This window comes from Thermobia domestica, chromosome 8, assembly GCF_964235325.1.
Source record: "Thermobia domestica chromosome 8, izTheDome1.hap1.1, whole genome shotgun sequence".
NCBI classification, from domain to species: domain Eukaryota; kingdom Metazoa; phylum Arthropoda; class Insecta; order Zygentoma; family Lepismatidae; genus Thermobia; species Thermobia domestica.
The window spans coordinates 17,658,777-17,679,439 of NC_137461.1; the positions used below are offsets into that span (position 1 = coordinate 17,658,777).

General features: G+C 37.4%; 1 protein-coding gene across 1 annotated transcript in view; it reads right to left on the reverse strand.

Annotated features, from left to right (window-relative positions):
- LOC145692729 (DNA replication ATP-dependent helicase/nuclease DNA2-like) overlaps positions 1-20,663 on the reverse strand; it is a 56,221-nt gene that overhangs the window by 17,618 nt on the left and 17,940 nt on the right. The window contains exons 6-11 of the mRNA XM_081768155.1: positions 16,430-16,792; positions 14,203-14,333; positions 9,000-9,203; positions 3,882-4,070; positions 2,759-3,004; positions 276-422 (exon numbers count right to left, since the gene is read on the reverse strand). Coding sequence (XP_081624281.1) covers positions 276-422; positions 2,759-3,004; positions 3,882-4,070; positions 9,000-9,203; positions 14,203-14,333; positions 16,430-16,792 — 1,280 coding nt within the window. The remainder of the gene's footprint in view (positions 1-275; positions 423-2,758; positions 3,005-3,881; positions 4,071-8,999; positions 9,204-14,202; positions 14,334-16,429; positions 16,793-20,663) is intronic.

Sequence of the window (20,663 nt, forward strand, 5' to 3'; positions counted from 1 at the left end):
AAGAAAAACAAACTCAAGAGGCAGTCGAAAGTTTAAATACGGAGAGTATGTAACCACTCAAGCCTCTTATAACCCCTTACTCCCCCCTTCATTTTCCAACAGCCTGACTACTTGGTTAAAAGAGCTACAATGCGAATAACAGAAGTTCTTATAAGTTTCATCCAATCCTAATCCAACTTTCGAGAACTACTTAGGATTATTGTTAATATATGTTAGTTATAGTGTAAGTGAAAATTTTCATGAAATAAAATATAATCGATGTTTGTGGAACTTACTTGTCGATTACCATACGTCTCAGTCTAGCAGCGTCATCAGTCACATCCAAAAGACATCCCAAGCTGGTCAAATTGAACGTAAGAAACGAATGAGATTCGTAGATGTCAACATGGAAAACGCAGGAATAGTACCCTTTGGAAATGTCTCTGTAATTTAGAAATACACTTTATTAGAAATATAATAATAACAATAATAAGTCCCGATTTGTAAATATGTTTTAAAAAAATATTTACTAATAGTGATTATTAATGTATTATCGACAATATATTTTATAATGTAAAAAAAACAAAAAAAAAAAAGACTAACAAATTACCAAATAGAAGGATCCAGTATAAACTGATCGTGATAGTATCAGGCAACTCTGTAATAAATTGGCTTTTAACGACTAAAAAAACCTTTATTAGCTTATTTATTGTGAAAATGCAAGCCAAGACATGTTTATACATCACACTATTTGCACTAATTTCTTCAGATTATGGCACACTCGGGTAGTTTTACTTTCAATTTGTTTTAATTTACATCTGACTTCTACTCTTGACATCTACCTTGTTTATGGGTAATAAAAAAATGAAATGAAATGAAATCTTTGAGTTTTACGTCCCAGGGTTATGCCGGATAGGCTAAAGGAGACGGTGATGATGAAAAATGAATGTAATAGTGGAATGAAGAAAGTGGGAGGAAACGGGAGAACCCCAAGAAAACCCACGCACACGATGTTTGTCCACTACATAGTTCACTTGGCAGGAGCGAGGATCGAACCAGGAACACCATGCACCAGAGGTTAACGCTCTATCACTAAGCCACCGTGGCTCCTTTATGGGTAATGAAAACCAGAATGGTAAAGTATCAGGGAGTGAAAAAGAAGCAACTCTGAGGAGAATAGAAAGAAGACGTTTACAGATCGTCACAAATTAGGATAAAGAAAATTAAATAGAATGATTACCTGTATAAAGTTTACCGAGTCATTGGAATTAAAAGTCGCTCAGAAATCACTTCACTTGCAATTGGTTATAATACAAAGAGTTAGACACGTAAATGATTTAGGGTCCTTATAGATTCTAAACTATGCTTTAATTAGCATATACACAAAATAATTATACAGGCATACAAACCTCTTGGATTACTAATTAGAAATACAAGTGAATTTACTAACATAAACTTGTACGGTTTAATGGCTTAGTGCGTAGCAAATTGGCATATGCTTCAATAGTATGGACTCCTTACTATACGCAACATGAAAGAATACAAATTAAGTTTTATTTAAGATATTTTTATTTTAAAATGTATAGGGTGAATTTCTATGATATGCGGGTATTTTACAGTATATTATTGGGCATATTTAAATATTCTTCATTAACTACACGGCGGGAAATATCTCAATTAAGTTTCTTTTTTTAAATTGGTGAATGGTATTATAGCTAATCATGAATGCATAATTATGTTAAATTTTAATACAGCCAAAACCAACTTAAGAATTAGAATGTTATTTTATAATGTGAAATCTAGAACTTCTATGCATATGAATTCTCCGCTAATTCCAACTTGTTGGGGTTATAATAATGTATCTACGGTAAGTCCAGAGATTGATTTCTCACTGTCCTATCCTTTATAACTGAAACAAATATTAGATAAGAAATGCGTCAGATGATTACCGGAATATTGTATATATTGTTTTTTTCTTCAAGTGAGTTATAGATGTAACAGTGTTTTATTTTTTTATACATTAATGCCAATTATATAATTTCACTATTTTATTTATTCTTCTTTCTTTTCTTATTTTGTCTTTTTTCCATTATTTTTATTTTAATATGAAACATGTATAAAACTATCTCTATAGAATTAAATTTTTGTAAACCTATTGTACAATGAACTCCTTACGTTTTATGTCCAACGGTTATGCCGGCTAGGTTAAAGAAGACGATGATGATGAAAAATGAATGAAATGGTGGAATGAAAAACGTGGGAGGAGACGGAAGAACTCCGAGAAAACCCACGCACATGGTGTTTGTCCACCACAAAGTTCACTTGGCACAAGCTGGGATCGAACCGGGGATCCCATGCACCAGAGGTATAAATCTATTGTAATTGAAACAGTATTCGTGTTATAGGTGACAAATAAATAAATAAACCCTGCAGAATCCATCGACTATTTAGATTTTGGCTTTCACCTGGAGTCTTGGTCATAAAGTTTAAGGTATAATAATAATAATAATAATAATAATAATAATAATAATAATAATAATAATAATAATAATAATAATAATAATAATAATAGCTATTCACTAGAGCAGGTTAGTGCTAGAAATAAACTTGTTTAATAGAATGCTTGTCGTGAAGTCATTTGTAAAATTCAATGATAACGAAATAATGCTTTGCTAATTAATCACCTATACAATCACATTCTACAAAACTACATCTTCGATTTCTTTGAAAATGCATATGAACGTAAGTGAACATATCAAAATCTTCTACTAATACATACCTGTCAAGAAATATAGTAATCGAATCATTTGTAACAGTTTTAACAATCCCACCAGCTACAGCTAGACGTTTATCGGTGCTAATCACAACATAGTCACCAGGGTTAATTTCTGTTTTGGAGAAATTGTTTTGCAGCGGTGCATTAGGACTTCTAATAAAAGTATGTGCGTAATCAAATTTTCCTGTCTTAGATTCAAGAACTTTGCCTCCGAGAATCAGAGAACTTATACACTTCCGCTTCTTCTCTCTGAAATAAATAAAGCAATTCTGTCAGAACATATTTTTTTATTAGATATTTTTGATAGCATTTTAAAAATTAAATCAACATTAAGAACTAACCAACAAATCAATGCTATCAATGTTCATAGTTAAGCGATGAAGTGAAGTCTTGGACAAAAATGTTTTTACTCACAGTTCCAATTTAATTTTAGAAATTCCTGTACTTTAATTGCTACAGAACTCTTCAAATTGGCAGACATACTTAAATAATAATAATAATAATAATAATAATAATAATAATAATAATAATAATAATAATAATAATAAGCTGAAGGTCAAAGAAACGAAAAGTTCTTTGATTTAATTTGTTTGTTTAACGTCCCATGCTTGTGCCAGGACGGGTAAAGACGTGAACCTACTGATTGTAGTGGAATCCGAACCACTTTTTTTTCTTTCAATTGCACCCTTACCGGGAATCGTACCCGCGACCACGCGCACCAAAGGCAAACGTGTTAGCCATTAGGCCAAACTGGGGCCATACGAACGAAGAGGTGAACCTTCATATCTTCCTCGTTTTGTAACGTACAAGAAAATGTGAACAAATGACAAATAACTGGCATTGATGATGTGAAAGACCGAAGAAGATACGAAAACTTACACCAGACTAATGTGACAACTTCCTGAAATGCAATTCTTGATTCTTTGACCTTCACATTTTATGTTTTTATTTATTTATTTATTTAATGAAGATCTATGTATAAATTACATCTATAAGAACTTCGGAAACTGAGTTTACAACTGTTCGTACAAGCACTGTATTTTCACTCCTTAATGCAGGCATTCCAGTGCAAATATATTAGGCTATGAGATTAAGTTCCTTTTATATTAAATGAGAAGTTACTCGCCTTTCGTCAGGATTCGAAAACCAAATTTCTTTTGTGCTTGTTGGGTTTCTCTTTTCCAACTCTTCCAGCTGCAGCAGGTAACTCCATCTGGTAAAATAGTTTATATGGGCTTCAGAAAGATGACTGATTGCTCGGGGAACTATCTTCGCCATTGGATGATTAGAAGTCAATTGATCTAATCCATCCAAACTGAAAGAGTAAGAGAGATTTCTGTTAATAATTTATATCATTAGACGTTATTGCAAGTACAGGGCGTTTCAAAATGAATATCAAGGTTTTAAGACTGTAGTATTTACTACAATTAAGTTACAGTTACAAATGAAAGAGCAACTCAAACAGTTTTGTACGTACGCATGCGCATGATCTATTTCCTCTGTCTGCCGTTAGAAAGCGCTAGTACCAAAGATGGCGACTAGTGAGCAGAAAGCTTTTGTATTTTACATTTTGCAAAGACTGAATCTGTAGTTACAGTGCAACCGTCTGGAGACGCTTACAACTACATCCTTATCATTTGCAGTTGTTACAACCTCTAAAGCCTACAGACTATGGTTTACGTGCCAGCTTTGCAAATGAAATGTTGCTGCATGACGATGAAGATTTTCTGGAGATCATGTCGTCTTTGGTGATGAATCGACATTTCACCTAAGTGGCGATGAGAACGCTCATAATATTCGCATCAGCGAATTGCAACGGGACTCCTCTAAATTGAACGTGTTTTGTGCTATATCCCAGCGAAAAGTTTATGGGTTCTTCTCGCCTATCGATTTGATGCGTACCGTATGACGAATGGTGCTCATATTGAACACTTGTAGCAAAAACTGAGTTTCTCTTTCATTTGATATCTTGTTTATAATTGTACGTTAAATGTAATCAATACTACAAGGCCTTAAAATCCAGATATTTATTTTGAAACACCCTGTATCATAGTGTATGTATATAAAGAAGTATTGCAGGTTTACAAAGAAATTGTTTTTCCCTACTTTCTCGAAAACTATCCACAAGGTTTTACAGTCAACCAGATTATTTTGTTCTGCATAGTAAGATCTATCGATCGGTGGATTCTCATCTTTGGACATTTTTATTTATTTATTTTTTCATTAAATGCTAATACTTCTGAAGAAAATTACAGGTAATTAACAATGAATAAGATTTTGATACTTTAAATATCTAAGGCGCACGACATCGCATTGATCAATACTTGACACAAAGAATTTGATGATTTAGGAATAGGATTAGGAATTAAATATCTGGGCTTTCGGCATCTATGCTATGTTTGCCCGTTATGTATGAGGGATGACGTCCATCGGCGAGGAGAAAAGGAATTGTGGGGAGCAAAGGAATGGGGAAGGAAGGAAGCGGCCTGGGACCATTGTTAAGTATCACCCCAGAATTTGCCTGGTGCAAATAAGGAAAACCCCTGGACTGAGAAACCATTTTACTTTTTCGAATCGAATCCGAAACCGCTCGCACCAAAGGAGAGGGCATTAGCGACTACGCTACGCGAGGCCACTTTTTCGTTTCTGTTTAATACGAGGGTGATTCAGAAAGTAATGCCTCTGAGCCCAGTACTTGGCCAATAGTTCGGCAAACATTATGGATTGTTTGCCATTAATGCACTGATGTTCAAGCTATAGAATGTCACTTGTTTCACCTACCTATCTCTTCTTGTTCCAGAGTAATGGAGCAGTCCATAACATCCAGTCGTGACGTCCAGTTGAAACAGCGGACTGTCATTGAATTTCTGGCTGAGGAAGGTTTGCGCGCAGGAACATTCATCGCCGGCGACAAGTCGTAGATACACCATTACACCCGGAAACGAAGCGTCAGTCCATGGAGTACTGCTACACGTCCTCTCCTCCACCAAAAGAATGCAAAGTTGTCCCATCTGCTGGCAAGGTGTTGTTGACATTTTCTCATCCTGCTTATAGTCCAGATCTTGAGCCGTGCGACTTTTGGTTCTTCCCCAAACTTAAGGATCATCTTAAAGGTGGAAGCGCCAATTCGGCAGTGGTGTCGCCAGCAGCCACCACAATTCTTCGCCGACAGCATGAAACACCTTGTTTCGCGTTGGCACAAATGTGTTTCCCGCAATAGAGAATATGTTAAAAAATGATTCCACCATTTGTAGCTGACATCGCAGGCTTTCCTCTGATATTGTATCGGTGCTATCTATCAAACACAAATAAAGGTATCACCTTGGAGGAATTACTTTCTGAATCACCCTCGAATATACAGCAGATACAACCGTCCAAAATCCGGAACTCTTCAGCCGGAAGTTGCCGCCTATTTGAATGTCAATCTGTACTGTCTTGTAATGGTCTTACGGTAGTCAATGAAAAAGATGTCATGGGAATACAAACATTTGTTGCCATGGCTTTGCCAGCTGATGGAACAGCCTTTTCTGCAGCACATTCTCCTGCTGAAATTCACTGCTTTGATTGTTCTTTACTTTCTAATTGCTAGTAATGTATCCAAGTTTGATCAATAACGACATAACGCATCAGAAACCCACTTGGATTGCGTTTCCACATGTCCAAACATTGTCTCGAAATATCCACGCACTTCTGCTTTTGGACAACAGTGGTCAATCGCGGAACCCAACTTTCCGACAGCTTCCTCATGCCTAAATCTTCATCAAGAATATTTAAAAACAAGTTTGAGTGAAATCTTTACCACCTTAGCTATCTCGTGTACATTCACTCAACAAACTTTGAACACAAGATTATAAATTTTATTCACCATTTCCTCAGACCTTACCACCTTTAGACGTTCCGAATGTTCGGCATCATCCGTGCTCGTGCGACCACAACGAAATTCTGACAACTACTTTCGCACCATTACATGAAATCGAGCAGCGTTTCCATAACAGTTTTAAAGTTTTTCTATTTTTGGATTGAAAGATCCAATATATTTCAATCAAAAATTTTCTTGTAGGCCTTAACCAGAACTACATACAGTGTAGTCGAACCCAAATTATCAGTTAACTCAGTATGATGTGCTTATTCCGTAGAAAATAAGAAAACCCGATTTTAGGGTCCGTTCAAAAATTTTCTGACTCCTGATCCAAAAACTAATTATAATGGCCAAGATCGCAATCTTTTGGTCCATTTTTGGTTTTCCTAAAATTCTTCTTCCTTAATCACCATACGAAATTAACTTTCTTTAATTTCAAATATTAAGCACGCATTTATCTGACTTATTTGGTATCGACAACAGTATAACAAACAAAACACAATCAAAATTGTCAGTTTATTTACTAAAGAATGTCAACTACAACTAGAAACTGACACTCATCTCATGAAAAATCACGTATTCATCAAACGCCCCTTGTAATTTTCTTTTCCTTCATTCGTACAAGGTGGTCAACGTCTGTACGAATCAGAACGTTAATTTTCAATCTGAGGAAGTCTACATTAGTCTGTTTTATTATTACCGTTGATAAAAACAGAAGGTTTCTGAAGAAACTGTCAGGTGATTAAAAATATTGACACAAACTAAAGTAAGTGTTACATTGCAATATACTTGGTTTTAGAACTCTAAAGGTATAAAATGAATAGAAAGAAACAAGCTGTTTAATTAAGGACATGTGCAAGAAGATGATAATAACAAGAAATGTTCACTCTTTTATAAAACTTTCTATGCTAGGCGAGGGTAAATCAGAAAATTATCCGTAATGTAGCTATAATTTTTCTTGCATTCTTTATACTGATCTCTGTCCTTGTTTATTTTATTGTTATGCTTTTGTGATCATGCTATGAAAGTTTGATCGTGATTCCTCCGTTTGTCTTCCTTTGGTTGCAGATAGATCATGGCCGCTGCATTAGAAGTTTGCACCAAAGAGGAACAGCGAGTAGTGATCCGGTTTTTGTGGTTAGAAGATGTATCAGGGGCCGCAATCCATCAAAGACGATGTGCCACTTCGTCAATAATCACTCGCCTGTGTAACAGAACCCATGTCACGTGCACGTTCAATGTTATCATCATTTGCGGTCGTACATGGTCGTCCGGTTTCTTCCCCTTGCATAACACTTGTGCGACCATATTTCAATTCATAGATACTCCGTTACGGCAAGACACTGTTCCCGTATTGTGCCGAAAGTCTTTGATGGATTGCGGCCCCTGATACATCTTCCGACCACAAAAACCGGGTCACTGCTCGTTGTTCCTCTTTGGTGCAAATTTCTAATGGAGCAGCCATGATCTGTCTGCAACAAAAGGAAGACAAATGAAGGAATTAGGATAAAGCTTTTATAGCATGACCACAACAGCATAACAATAAAATAAACGAGGGCAGAAGTCAGTATAAACAATGCAAGGAAAATTCTAGCTACATTGCGGATAATTTTTGACTTGCCCTCGTATATAATTCTACAAAAAAGGGCACACTAGAGGAAACAGTATGCTGTATTCGTCTATATGCAGCAAAACATGTTGTATACATCATTACATAGAATAAAAGTAATACGCAGATATATTCTATAGACTGAAACGGGCCTCAACATATTACCGAATGATATTTAGAAAATAATATCATTTGAGGAAGTTTAATAGCATTAGACTTTTAATCATCATTGGCAACGGACACTATTTATAAAAGTTTGGCAAAAAAAAAAAAAAAAGTGACGTGTCTGAATATTAGAAATACGCAACCTTATAAGGGATAAGTATCGAAAAAATGCGGTATCATTCCCATTTCTGAAATAAACACATGTAGCTCCAGCTATACGATGCTCCATGTAACTATATGGTTAATATACAGATCTTTGGCGCAGGAGACCTGGGTTCGATTCCCACGTTAAGCTGTAGATGCAAGTCTCATATGTCTCGAATCTTGAAAGGGATACTCAACTTCCAACTCAATCAATCCACAAGTATCAGTAACGAAACAAACTGAACGTTATAAAGTCCACTTAGCTGAGTAAAAATATAGTGAGCATATCGATTTCCACCATTGCTGTTTCTCTGGCAGACTAGATCGGGGTTTGATACTTCTTAATACAAGAAGCTCCATAATTGCCTCACGACGATACGACAATACCACAAGTTTACGCACGCTAATCATTCCGTTACACAGGAGTAGTTTTCAAATCAACAAGATACGTGAAATTGTTCACTAACCTGAGAAACGTGGAACAAATGACTTGGTAAGGACACTTCTTACATGTTCGACCATGGTTTATAGGCTCAGGAAGCTCTGGAATGTGTGTACCATTCTTAGCAGTGGCTGGAGTTCTTGTGAGAAAATACGCTAACTCATTCCTTAATAGAATAAGGTCTCTGCTTTCACGGTGACCCACAGGAATCTCCTGGATTGAACCATCTCTAAAACATACAAGTTATTGCAATTAAAATATAAGGAAGGAAAAGTAACTAATCATAAGTCGAAGCCATGTTAAGAAAGGATACGTATGAACCATCTTTCAATGAAAAAAAAAATATCTCAATTAAATGAACAGTTTTCGCTGTGGATTTTCTATTACTATTATATCACTTCTGTTTACAAAAGTGGGATAAAGTCGTAGATGATTATTATTCTTATGGTTCTCAATCTATATTGTAAAGCTCTGCTTGTGCAGGTGTAGGTAGAGCAAATTACAGTCCGATATTGTTTTCCCACTGCCGTTAATTTTATTACAAAATCCACTATAAACAGTACATTACAAAATATTACTCGTACTATAATGCAAATTTTCTAATATTGGGTTAATGAGAAGGTGACCTAAGGCCCGAGCAGCCTAGGGCAGGATCTCCACAGAGCTCCGAAGCAAGCTAAATGGAGTGGACTTTTAGGATCCCCAATGCTCCGTGCAAGCAGTGTAGGGGTTGAGCCACAGAGCTCCGAAGCAAGCTAGATGGAGTGGATTTTTAGGATCCCCAATGCTCCGTGCAAGCAGTGTAGGGGTTGAGCCACAGAGCTCCGAAGCAAGCTAAATGGAGTGGATTTTTAGGATCCCCAATGCTCCGTGCAAGCAGTGTAGGGGTTGAGCCACAGAGCTCCGAAGCAAGCTAAATGGAGTGGATTTTTAGGATCCCCAATGCTCCGTGCAAGCAGTGTAGGGGTTGAGCAACAGAGCTCCGAAGCAAGCTAGATGGAGTGGATTTTTAGGATCCCCAATGCTCCGTGCAAGCAGTGTAGGGGTTGAGCCACAGAGCTCCGAAGCAAACTAAATGGAGTGGATTTTTAGGATCCCCAATGCTCCGTGTAAGCAGTGAAGGGGTTGAGCCACAGAGCTCTGAAGCAAGCTAAATGGAGTGGATTTTTAGGATCCCCAATGCTCCGTGCAAGCAGTGTAGGGGTTGAGCCACAGAGCTCCGAAGCAAGCTAGATGGAGTGGATTTTTAGGATCCTCAATGCACCGTGCAAGCAGTGAAGGGGTTGAGCCACAGAGCTCCGAAGCAAACTAAATGGAGTGGATTTTTAGGATCCCCAATGCTCCGTGCAAGCAGTGTAGGGGTTGAGCCACAGAGCTCCGAAGCAAGCTAGATGGAGTGGATTTTTAGGATCCCCAATGCTCCGTGCAAGCAGTGAAGGGGTTGAGCCACAGAGCTCCGAAGCAAGCTAAATGGAGTGGATTTTTAGGATCCCCAATGCTCCGTGCAAGCAGTGTAGGGGTTGAGCCACAGAGCTCCGAAGCAAGCTAGATGGAAAAAATGAAATCTGTAAGTTTTACGTCCCACGGTTATGCCGGTTAGGCTAAAGGAGACGGTGATGATGAGAGATGAGTGAAATAGTGGAATGAAGAAAGTGGGAGGAAACGGGAGAACCCCGAGAAAACCCACGAGCACGGTGTTTGTCCACCACAAAGTTCACTTGGCGGAGGCTGGGATCGAACCCGGGACCCCAAGCACCAGAGGTGAGCGCTCTACCACTGAGCCACCGCGCCCCCCGCAAGCTAGATGGAGTGGATTTTTAGGATCCTCAATGCACCGTGCAAGCAGTGAAGGGGTTGAGCCACAGAGCTCCGAAGCAAACTAAATGGAGTGGATTTTTAGGATCCCCAATGCTCCGTGCAAGCAGTGTAGGGGTTGAGCCACAGAGCTCCGAAGCAAGCTAGATGGAGTGGACTTTTAGGATCCCCAATGCTCCGTGCAAGCAGTGTAGGGGTTGAGCCACAGAGCTCCGAAGCAAGCTAGATGGAGTGGACTTTTAGGATCCCCAATGCTCCGTGCAAGCAGTGTAGGGGTTGAGCCACAGAGCTCCGAGCAAGCTAGATGGAGTGGATTTTAGGATCCTCAATGCACCGTGCAAGCAGTGAAGGGGTTGAGCCACAGAGCTCCGAAGCAAACTAAATGGAGTGGATTTTTAGGATCCCCAATGCTCCGTGCAAGCAGTGTAGGGGTTGAGCCACAGAGCTCCGAAGCAAGCTAGATGGAGTGGACTTTTAGGATCCCCAATGCTCCGTGCAAGCAGTGAAGGGCTTGAGCCACAGAGCTCCGAAGCAAGCTAGATGGAGTGGATTTTAGGGTCCTAATGCTTTGTGCAAGCAGTGTAGGGGTTGAGCCACAGAGCTCCGAAGCAAGCTAGATGGAGTGGACTTTTAGGATCCCCAATGCTCCGTGCAAGCAGTGTAGGGCTTGAGCCACAGAGCTCCGAAGCAAGCTAGATGACTAAGGTTAAGATGCCCAACAGAGTTCTGAGCAAGCTAATAGGGCAGGAAAGTTAGCCTAGTTCCGAAGCAAATGAGAGGCTTTGGGATATGTATCTCCTAGAACTCCAGAGCAAGCTAGAGGAGGGATGACCAGTCGTAGACTGATGTTTTTTCTTGAAATCCTCTCGTTATAGAGGTGCACGAGGTGATGCGGTGGCGCTGCTGTTCCCTTGTCATGTGACCAGTGGTGTCGTTGTTGTCTCTGTCGTCTGCAGCCATAGTAATCCATAATAAGACGCACATGGTTGATGTTTGTAAATAGAAGCACATGTTGAGTGTTTGTAAACACAATCTTGCAGGATATTACAATTTCAAAAAACAGATTCTCGCTTGTAGAGATCAGTGTTGAAGCCGAAAATAAGAGATTTCTGCTACTCCCGGATTGAATATACGGTTAGGCGAGATGGAATGTATTCTTAGGACGCTCGATTAATGAAAAACAAAAAATGAAAATGAAATGAAATTTTTGAGTTTTACGTCCCATGGTTATGCCGGTTAGGCTAAAGGAGACGGTTGTAATGCGCCGCTATATTGTACCTGCACCAGCGTATTACTTGATATTTGGGCAAGTGGCAGTTTAGATTTCGGTCCGCGCCGTAAGATATAAATCTAAATTGTGAAAACTTTTTCGAATCGAAAAAAAAGTATTGAAAATAATAAGGTAAATGGAATGTTAACGATATATAGAAAGAAATAATTTTTGTGATTCTGGTCGATAAATATGTATGTAAAAATTATGAATCTGTAAAACGTAGAACCCCGGATCAAACGCCGGAAAATTTATCCAATTGTGTTAGTATCTAGATTTTGTTTGTGATCTCAACGAAATGAAATTCATACGTAGATAGTGCAACGTAGTTCATTGGTAATTTAGATGATGTATATATATATATTTATTAATGTATATATTGGGAGTTTTTACTGATACAGCCTCGACGAATTGTGCATAATAATAATAATAATAATAATAATAATATAATGAAATAAAATAATTGAATATGAATATTAGTAAAAAAAATGATGATGATATGTGATGAATATGAGGTAATTATGATATGTAATTTGAAATAAAAGGCTGATAAGAAAATGTAGAATAATTCTCAACTAAATCGTTATTCGAAGAACTGCATCATCTAGTTGGCCATTTACAGTTGATTATTGTTGGATGAACTATGTGTTCGTACATCTGGTAAAACGCCAAGTTATTGTTTTACTGTAGAAGTTTCTTTTGTCAGTACCTGAACCTCAAAACAATCAATGTGAAACATCCTCTTACTACAATTAGAATGGAAGGTGAGAGTGGTGCGTTTCACGGTGATGATGAGAGATGAATGAAATGGTGGAATGAAGAAAATGGGAAGAAACAGGAGAACCCCGAGAAAACCCACGCACACGGTGTTTGTCCACCACAAAGTTCACTTGGCGGGAGCAGAGTTTGAACCCGGAACCCCAAGCACCAGAGGTGAACGCTCTACCACTAAGCCACCGCGGCCCCCTGAAAAACAAAAAGTTCTCGGTATTTTACTGCTTGTGCTCTTATACTTGTCGACAAACAGGTGAACGAAAGAACACACACAAACATTCTATGAGACTTCCCCATACTTATGCATAGAATAATTTGGAATAATAATAATACGCTTCTATTAACGTACGGAATTAACAAATACGCTTGAGTCCATCCCCTATTCTTCTTTCCTTTTTTCCGCTTTTTTCTTCCTTTCTCTCAAAAACAAACTTAAAAATGTTTAAGCTAGGTAATTCCAATTAAAACAAGAAAGTATAGAAGTGGAAGCAATATATCTTCCTTGATTATAGGAAGAGAGAATCACTCGGAAGCGATTCGACAATAAGAGAATCAGTGACAGCAATTACGGGAGAAAAAATTACAGATGAGCGTAATTCAAGATTGGACACGCAAAGGGAAAGAGAGCAGACATTAACGAACACATCCGTCGATGCAATGGCAATAGTTTCACAATTATATATACATTGAAATATATATTCTGCGGCAGGAATGGACTTAAAATTTTTCGCAAAGAATAACGGAACTGTACCCTTTCAAATGAATTTTTGAACACTTGGGTCCAGCTGAGTTTTCACCATTTCGTTTTGATTGAAATATACATCCCAAGGGGGGAGAGGTTCATATTCACCATTCAAATATTTCCCATAAATCTATTTTACGCCATGCGAAAATCTGGCGTTTAGCTAGTAGATTGAAATAAATATAAAATAATTTCAGAAGAAAAATTCTCTATATATTAAATATGACTTCATTCACGTAACATACTACAATTTTGATTTTCAGGCTAATGCAGTCTGCTCCCATAGGTAATCGAACTGACACTCCAAATACCAAATGAAGGGAATAACTGGCGGCCATGAAGTTGGAGATCAGTAACACAGGTGCCATGTGGATATCAGACTACCGTACATACGCCAGGATATGAAATGAAGCCTTCTTACACCTTATACGATGAAAATTCAAGTGAACAATAATGGGAGCTTTACTGGAATGATGTCATAAAAGAAACAGTGGAACCTTTGCCACTGAAACTGAGTTATTTACCACCAATCCACACGTTCCACACACACATGTATTGTATAATTTTCTCAGTAATAATGTAAAGATAAGATTGTATCTTTTCAAAACAGTTAGAAGTCAAACTAACCTTAAATATAAAAGCAGTCCCCCTTCTGGATCATCGCCCATTTCAGCCATCATCATGCTATACAAGATAACTTGGCCTCGGTGTTCTGCAGAGAAGCTAGACTTCCCTGTCTTTAGTTCCAAAGGCATCATCTAAGTAAAAAATAAAAAAGAATCCATTAGTATACTCAACTCCATTTCGTCACTAATAAAAGTTTAAAACCATTTCATTAAAGATTGTTTTTGTTTTTTTGTTTGTAAAGCTAAATCACTTCCAATTTGAACTTTCTCTTTAGTCATTCTATCTTCTAATCCAGGGGTGACCAAAATCTTTGAATTTTACGTCCCACTGTTATGCCAGTTAGGGTAAAGGAGAGGGTAATGATGAGTAATGAGTGAAATGGTGGAATGAAGAAAGTGGGAGGAAACGGGAGAATCCCGAGGAAACCCACGCACATGGTGTTTGTCCACCACAAAGTTCACTTGATGGGGACTGGGATCGAACCCGGGACCCCAAGCATCGGAGGTGAACGCTCTACCACTGAGCCACCGCAGACCCATCCAGGGGTGACCAACCCGAAGTATTCACGTGCTACTTTTTTATGCAGTTTTGAATATGTCGCTCAATAAATTGTAAACTGAAATGCTCTTTATTTTTGACTAACTCCGCTACTGAAGGAAGCAGGAGGGAAAGGAAAGCAAAAAGGATATTTCGGTTCTTAGTGATGTGAAGTTATCATCTTACTACGTTATGCTGAATATTTTTTTCTTACCAACAACCTACCAATTTTTCCAAAATAGATTACATTTCACGTTTTTAAGTGTGGCACAAATGGCATATGTGCCTTGGATTGGCCATCGACTTTTAAACTTAAGTTTCATGTATGGTTCTCTCGACCATCACTCACAAAACAGTAACAAATTACAGTAAATCTTTCGACTGTTATGAAACAGAGAAGAGTGAAAACATTTTTAAAAATATCATTTTCATACACTACCATTGCTAGAATTTTTCTTTGCAGAATGTTGAGAAATATGTTGATGATACTGAATTTATGACTTGTTAATTCTTAATAATGTTGCTGTGCTAGGTAACTTGTAAAGCTGCTTGGGACGCGTTCCCTCGCTCACCTCCCGTTCTTACACCACTAGTCTCACTATGACAGAATACCTAACATTTAGATCAGCATTGATGAAACTTAAGAGAAAAAAAAAAATACTAGTGAAATATAACCTGTTGAGAATGTAGGTTTGTAAAACAATGTAAAGCAACGTGGGTACTGGAAAAGCTTACAAAACTGCGTAAAATAAAATTGAAGCAATAGTAAGTAATAATATAGAAAATAACAACGTACGGAACTAAACTGACGCAAAATTACAAGTATTAACTTGGACTAACCCTCTATACGTCTGTCATTTAGAAATAGCCAAAATTTTAAATGAGAACTCTCATCTTCCTAAGAGGGATTTTCTTTAAGCATCTATACACGACCAAATTAATCACATCACATGGCATCAACCGCTGTGCTATAGAGGTATCAAAAAAAAAACATTTCTAGAAATAAAAATATGCAAATACCTCAATATTATTACAATAACAAAAGTTGTAATCTCTAAAATATTAGAACTTTCACAAAAGCACTCCGAGAGTTTTCTTGGTATTAGTCAAAAACCTTCCTTAATATACTATACGGTTTTCATCTGCAGAATATGAGCAAAAATTAAATGAAATCTTTAAATTGTACGTCCCACGGTTATGCTGGCTAGGCTAAAGGAGACGGTGATGAGAAATGAATGAAATGGTGGAATGAAGAAAGTGGGAGGAAACGGGAGAACTCCGAGAAAACCCATCCACATGGTGTTTGTCCACCACAAAGATAGTATAGTTTTAACCTTTTACTTGTTAATAACATGATGTATTTAATAATATTTTCTACTACTTTTGGCTTGTCATCAGTGTCCACAACTAATAATCCATGTGATGTGTTTGCAGTCGAGGCTTTAAAAAAAAAAAAAAAAACGCCGCTCTGGAAGATGGGAATTCCTATTGAAAATTTTGTCAATTACTGAACGACGTATGTATACTAAGGTTATAGAGAAGCTATCAGGAGATGGTCCCCGAAGTTTCTTACCACGTGCAAAGGGATTGTATTAAACGATACTATTTTCTGAATGACCCTTGTAATTACGTTCCTGTGTTTTACATAATATTCTCTAACATAAAAACGAAGTCAACTGCTAGTACTTACTTTTTTAAGCCTTCCTTTCCTATCTTGTTTGTGTATTTTCACGCCCACAGTTACATCTATCTTTCCTTTGATGCCTAAATGTGGGGCCCACATATTCTCTTCAATATCTTCTATATCACAGATCTGTCCTTTCCAATTCTCTCTGGCGACATCAGGCGTCTGAAACCCATTGTCTACATCCAATCCTTTAACGTACCTTTTGACAAAGAACTCTACTTGTGGTATATATTTCTGAATCTCTTCTTTTGCCATTTCAATCGACATGGAGGATGAGAAAAGCATGTGAACTACTCCATCTTGTGTCAGTAGATCAAAGGCTATTTTTTCGATGTCAGAGGCATCGTCAACGTCTTTTCGTAATACCTAGAACAACAGTTAACTAATGTATATTTATAATTAATAAAAGCAAGAATATAATTAAATTGAAAAAAAATAGGAAATTGGAGGAAAAAAGCAATATTCGAAATATCTAGATAAGAAACTGTTTTTTTACGAGGGTAAATCAAAATTATTCGCAATTTTGACATAGTTTTTCTTATATTGTTTATACTGATGTATTTCCTCGTTTATTTTATTGTTATGCTGTTGTAGTCATGCTATGAAGGATTGATTCAAATTCCCCCATTTGTCTTTTTTTTTTTTTTTTTTTTTTCAGATAGATCATGACCCCTCCATTAGAAGTTTGTACCAAAAAGGAACAACACGCAGTGATCCTGTTTTTGTGGTCGGAAGGTGTATTAGGGGCCGCAATCCATCAGACTTTCAGCACAATACGGGAACAGTGTCTACGAATGGATTCAAAAATTCAAAAATAGTCGCACAAGTGTTACGCATGAGGGAGGAGCCGAACGACCATCTATGGCTACAAATGGTAACAACATTGAGCGTGCACGAGATATGGGTTCTGTTACACAGGCAAGTGACTATTGACGAAGTGGCACATCGTCTTTGATGGATTGCGACCCTTGACACACCTTCCGACCACAAAAACCGGGTCACTGCTCGTTGTTCTTTAGTGCAAACTTCTAATGGAGCAGCAATGACAGGGTGTCTACTAAAATTCCAAAATGAAATTTCCTGACTTTTTGGTGACCTTTTCTTTACCAAACCATAAAATTTCGTTAACATTCAAAAACTAATAACAGTACCCATAATCTTCAGCACTTATCTTTATCTTATCTCTACTTTAAGGCTGTTCCTTGGAGTGACAAAAGTTTGGTGTCTTCTCACAGTTGAACAAACTGGTTAGATGCGTAGGTGGTTTCGGCGATGCAATGCGATTTGCATCGCCACTGCTCAATGATGCCACCTGACGGACAGTCTCAAGAGCGAATTTGAATGTGAATTAGGCCGAATTCTCATGCATGCGATAGAACGTGCTTTGCTTGGGATTTGGTAGCGTCTAAAGCCGACAATAGACAGCTTTGACAGTGAATTTTGACGTTTTATAGAACAAACTTTTTCCAGTCTCTACTTATATTCGTACAGATTAAAAAAAAATCGTGACCCAAAAGCTAAATTTCGTGACTTTTCCTTGACTTTCATGACCATTTTCTGATTTCGTGACTTTTTCATGACTTTCGTGACCGATAGACACCCTGAATGATCTATTTGCAACAAAAGAAAGATAAATGAGGAATTATAATCAAACTTTCATAGCATGGCCACAAAAAGCATAACAATAAAATAAACGAGGACAGAGCTCAGTATAAACAATCCAAGAAAAGTTATGTCAAAATTGCGGATAATTTTTGACTTGCCCTCGTATCTTGCATTCTGGAAACAAATATCGAAACAAATAGTTCAATATTTTTAGCCAATATTTGTCAATATTACTTCTCGCTACGCCACCAACTAGAACATGGTAATAGATTCTGTCCTACAAAAGCTCATGCTTAAATAGAAACTCTTAGGAAAGATAAAAAGTATTTAAGTTCAATCTGCACTTTCTAAATACGTTAACTTAAAAATTTAGAAACTGCATCACATAACACGGTAGTAAGGCGCTTCGCATCTTAATGTTAAGAAAATATTTCCTTCCTTCCGATGTGTTAATTGTGAATAACAAGATGACACAATCTTTAATTAACAAACGGAACAGGTATTTATCTCAGAATTTACGGCGTTTCCTCCTTACAACAAACCTACAAGTCACAAATCGTAGTGCATTCTTAGCTATAGCTGTAAGTTCGGTAGAAAATAGTAGCAGAAAGACACCGAAAATTTAGCAATTTGATTCGGATGGAAATAAGGTTATTGAAAAATGTATTATTTGCGCAATAGTACACATATTGAGTGACAGACGAACAAGGAAAAACATGCTGCTTATCGGAGTAAGAACACGTTGAATTTTAAGGAATGTGATAGAAGTATTTATTTTATTTATTTATTGAACAAATTCCCAGATACAGCATAACTTTGCCATTTTACACAGGGACATGCTAACAAAAGAAAGAAAAAAACAAGACAACAATAACAACAACAGAAAAAAAGAGTGTAAAAGTAAAACTATTCCGTCAAAACTCGTTTAATTGCTCTTTCAAACACTGGGTAGCTCGAAAAAATGTCCACATCAGTTGTTACTTGATTATAACAGTTTGGTATTCTATAAAAAAGAGACCTCTGTATATGGCCTATGGGACCCGGAGGTTCAATGCCTTGTTCACAAAAGCTCTCCACTGACTTCTATCCTTAGCCGACTGGGTCCAGTTTCTACTTTCTATTCTCATTTCTGTGAGATCTATCTTAATATTCCATCTGCGTCTAGGTCTCCCGAAGGGTCGTTATCCGATTCGACTTCCAGTTAAGACTTCGAAAGCGTTCCTACTTTCTTCCATCCTGGCTATATGACCTACCCACTTCAGCCTCCTAGATTTGATGACCCTAACAATGTTTGGTAAACCGTATAAATTATGTAGTTCCTCGTTACGAAGTTTCCGCCATTCCCCATTCCCGTTCCTCGTGGACCTGAATATTCGTCTCAGGATCTTGTTCTCAAATACTTTCAGCCTACGTTCTTCCCTCAGAGTAAGCGATCAGGTTTCGCAACCATACAGACCTACAGGCATGATTATAGTTTTATATATTTTAAGCTTCAAAATTCCTCGACAGAATTCGCGACGACAAGAGATTTTGAACTGAATAATAATACGAATTTCTTGCTTTTAGTCGACATTTAATTTCTTCGTAAATATGGTTTTCGTCTGTTAATAATGATCCTAGATATTTGAAAGTATCCACTTTATCAAAAGTATTATTTGATATTTTAACGCATCCATCATTTGCCGTACTACGATCACGGCGAACGTCCGTATATTTAGTTTTCTTTTCATTTACTTCTAAACCCATGTGCCTACAAGCGTTTAATAAGGCCTCTGTATTTCTTTCTATTGATTTCCTATCATATCTTATTAAATTTATATCATCAGCATGCGCCACAACTTGGTAAATACCATTCAACTCTAAGCTCTGGTTGGTACTTTCATTTTCCTTATAGTCATGTCCATGTCCCAACTCCAGGACAAAGTTGAATAATAATAGCGACAACGCATCTCCTTGTTTCAGACCATTCTCGACGTGAAAGCTCATGGATAAAACTTTTCCTACCCGGACTTTACTTTGGGATTCATTTAAACATATCTTAATTAATCTAATTAGCTTTTTCGGTATTCCAAATTCTGTCAGAATATTGTACAATGTTTCTCTCCTAACCGAGTCGTAAGTCTTTCTAAAACTAGTAATAACATTCGGTTCTGATGTACTACCAATCACAAAATAGACTGAGAAAAATCTTAGAACTTTTGAAAGAAGAAGAATGCATAAAATTTATAGACCAACCAAAGAATAAGATATTCGTAAAATTTGTAGACTAACCAAAGCATAAGAAATTAGAAATAATATGTAGTTAGGTTTGTAAAATCGAATCGACTACGGTGGTTAAAACACGTAACAAGGATGGAAAATGATCGAATGTCAATAATAATGAAAGAAATACTTTATTCCAGCAAAAGAAAACATAAGGCCAAAACGAGAAGGCTGAATGGAGTCACAAGTAATTTGGAAAAAATGAAGGTCGGAGCATGTAAATAGAAATGCAAAGATAGGGAAGATTGGATCCAAATAATGGAAGAGGTCAAAGCCCATCCAAGGCTGTAGTGCCAGGTAGTAAGATAAATTAGTTTAAATTCTTCAATGTTTAGAATGTCCCATTGAACTCATTACATCAAATAGTTCT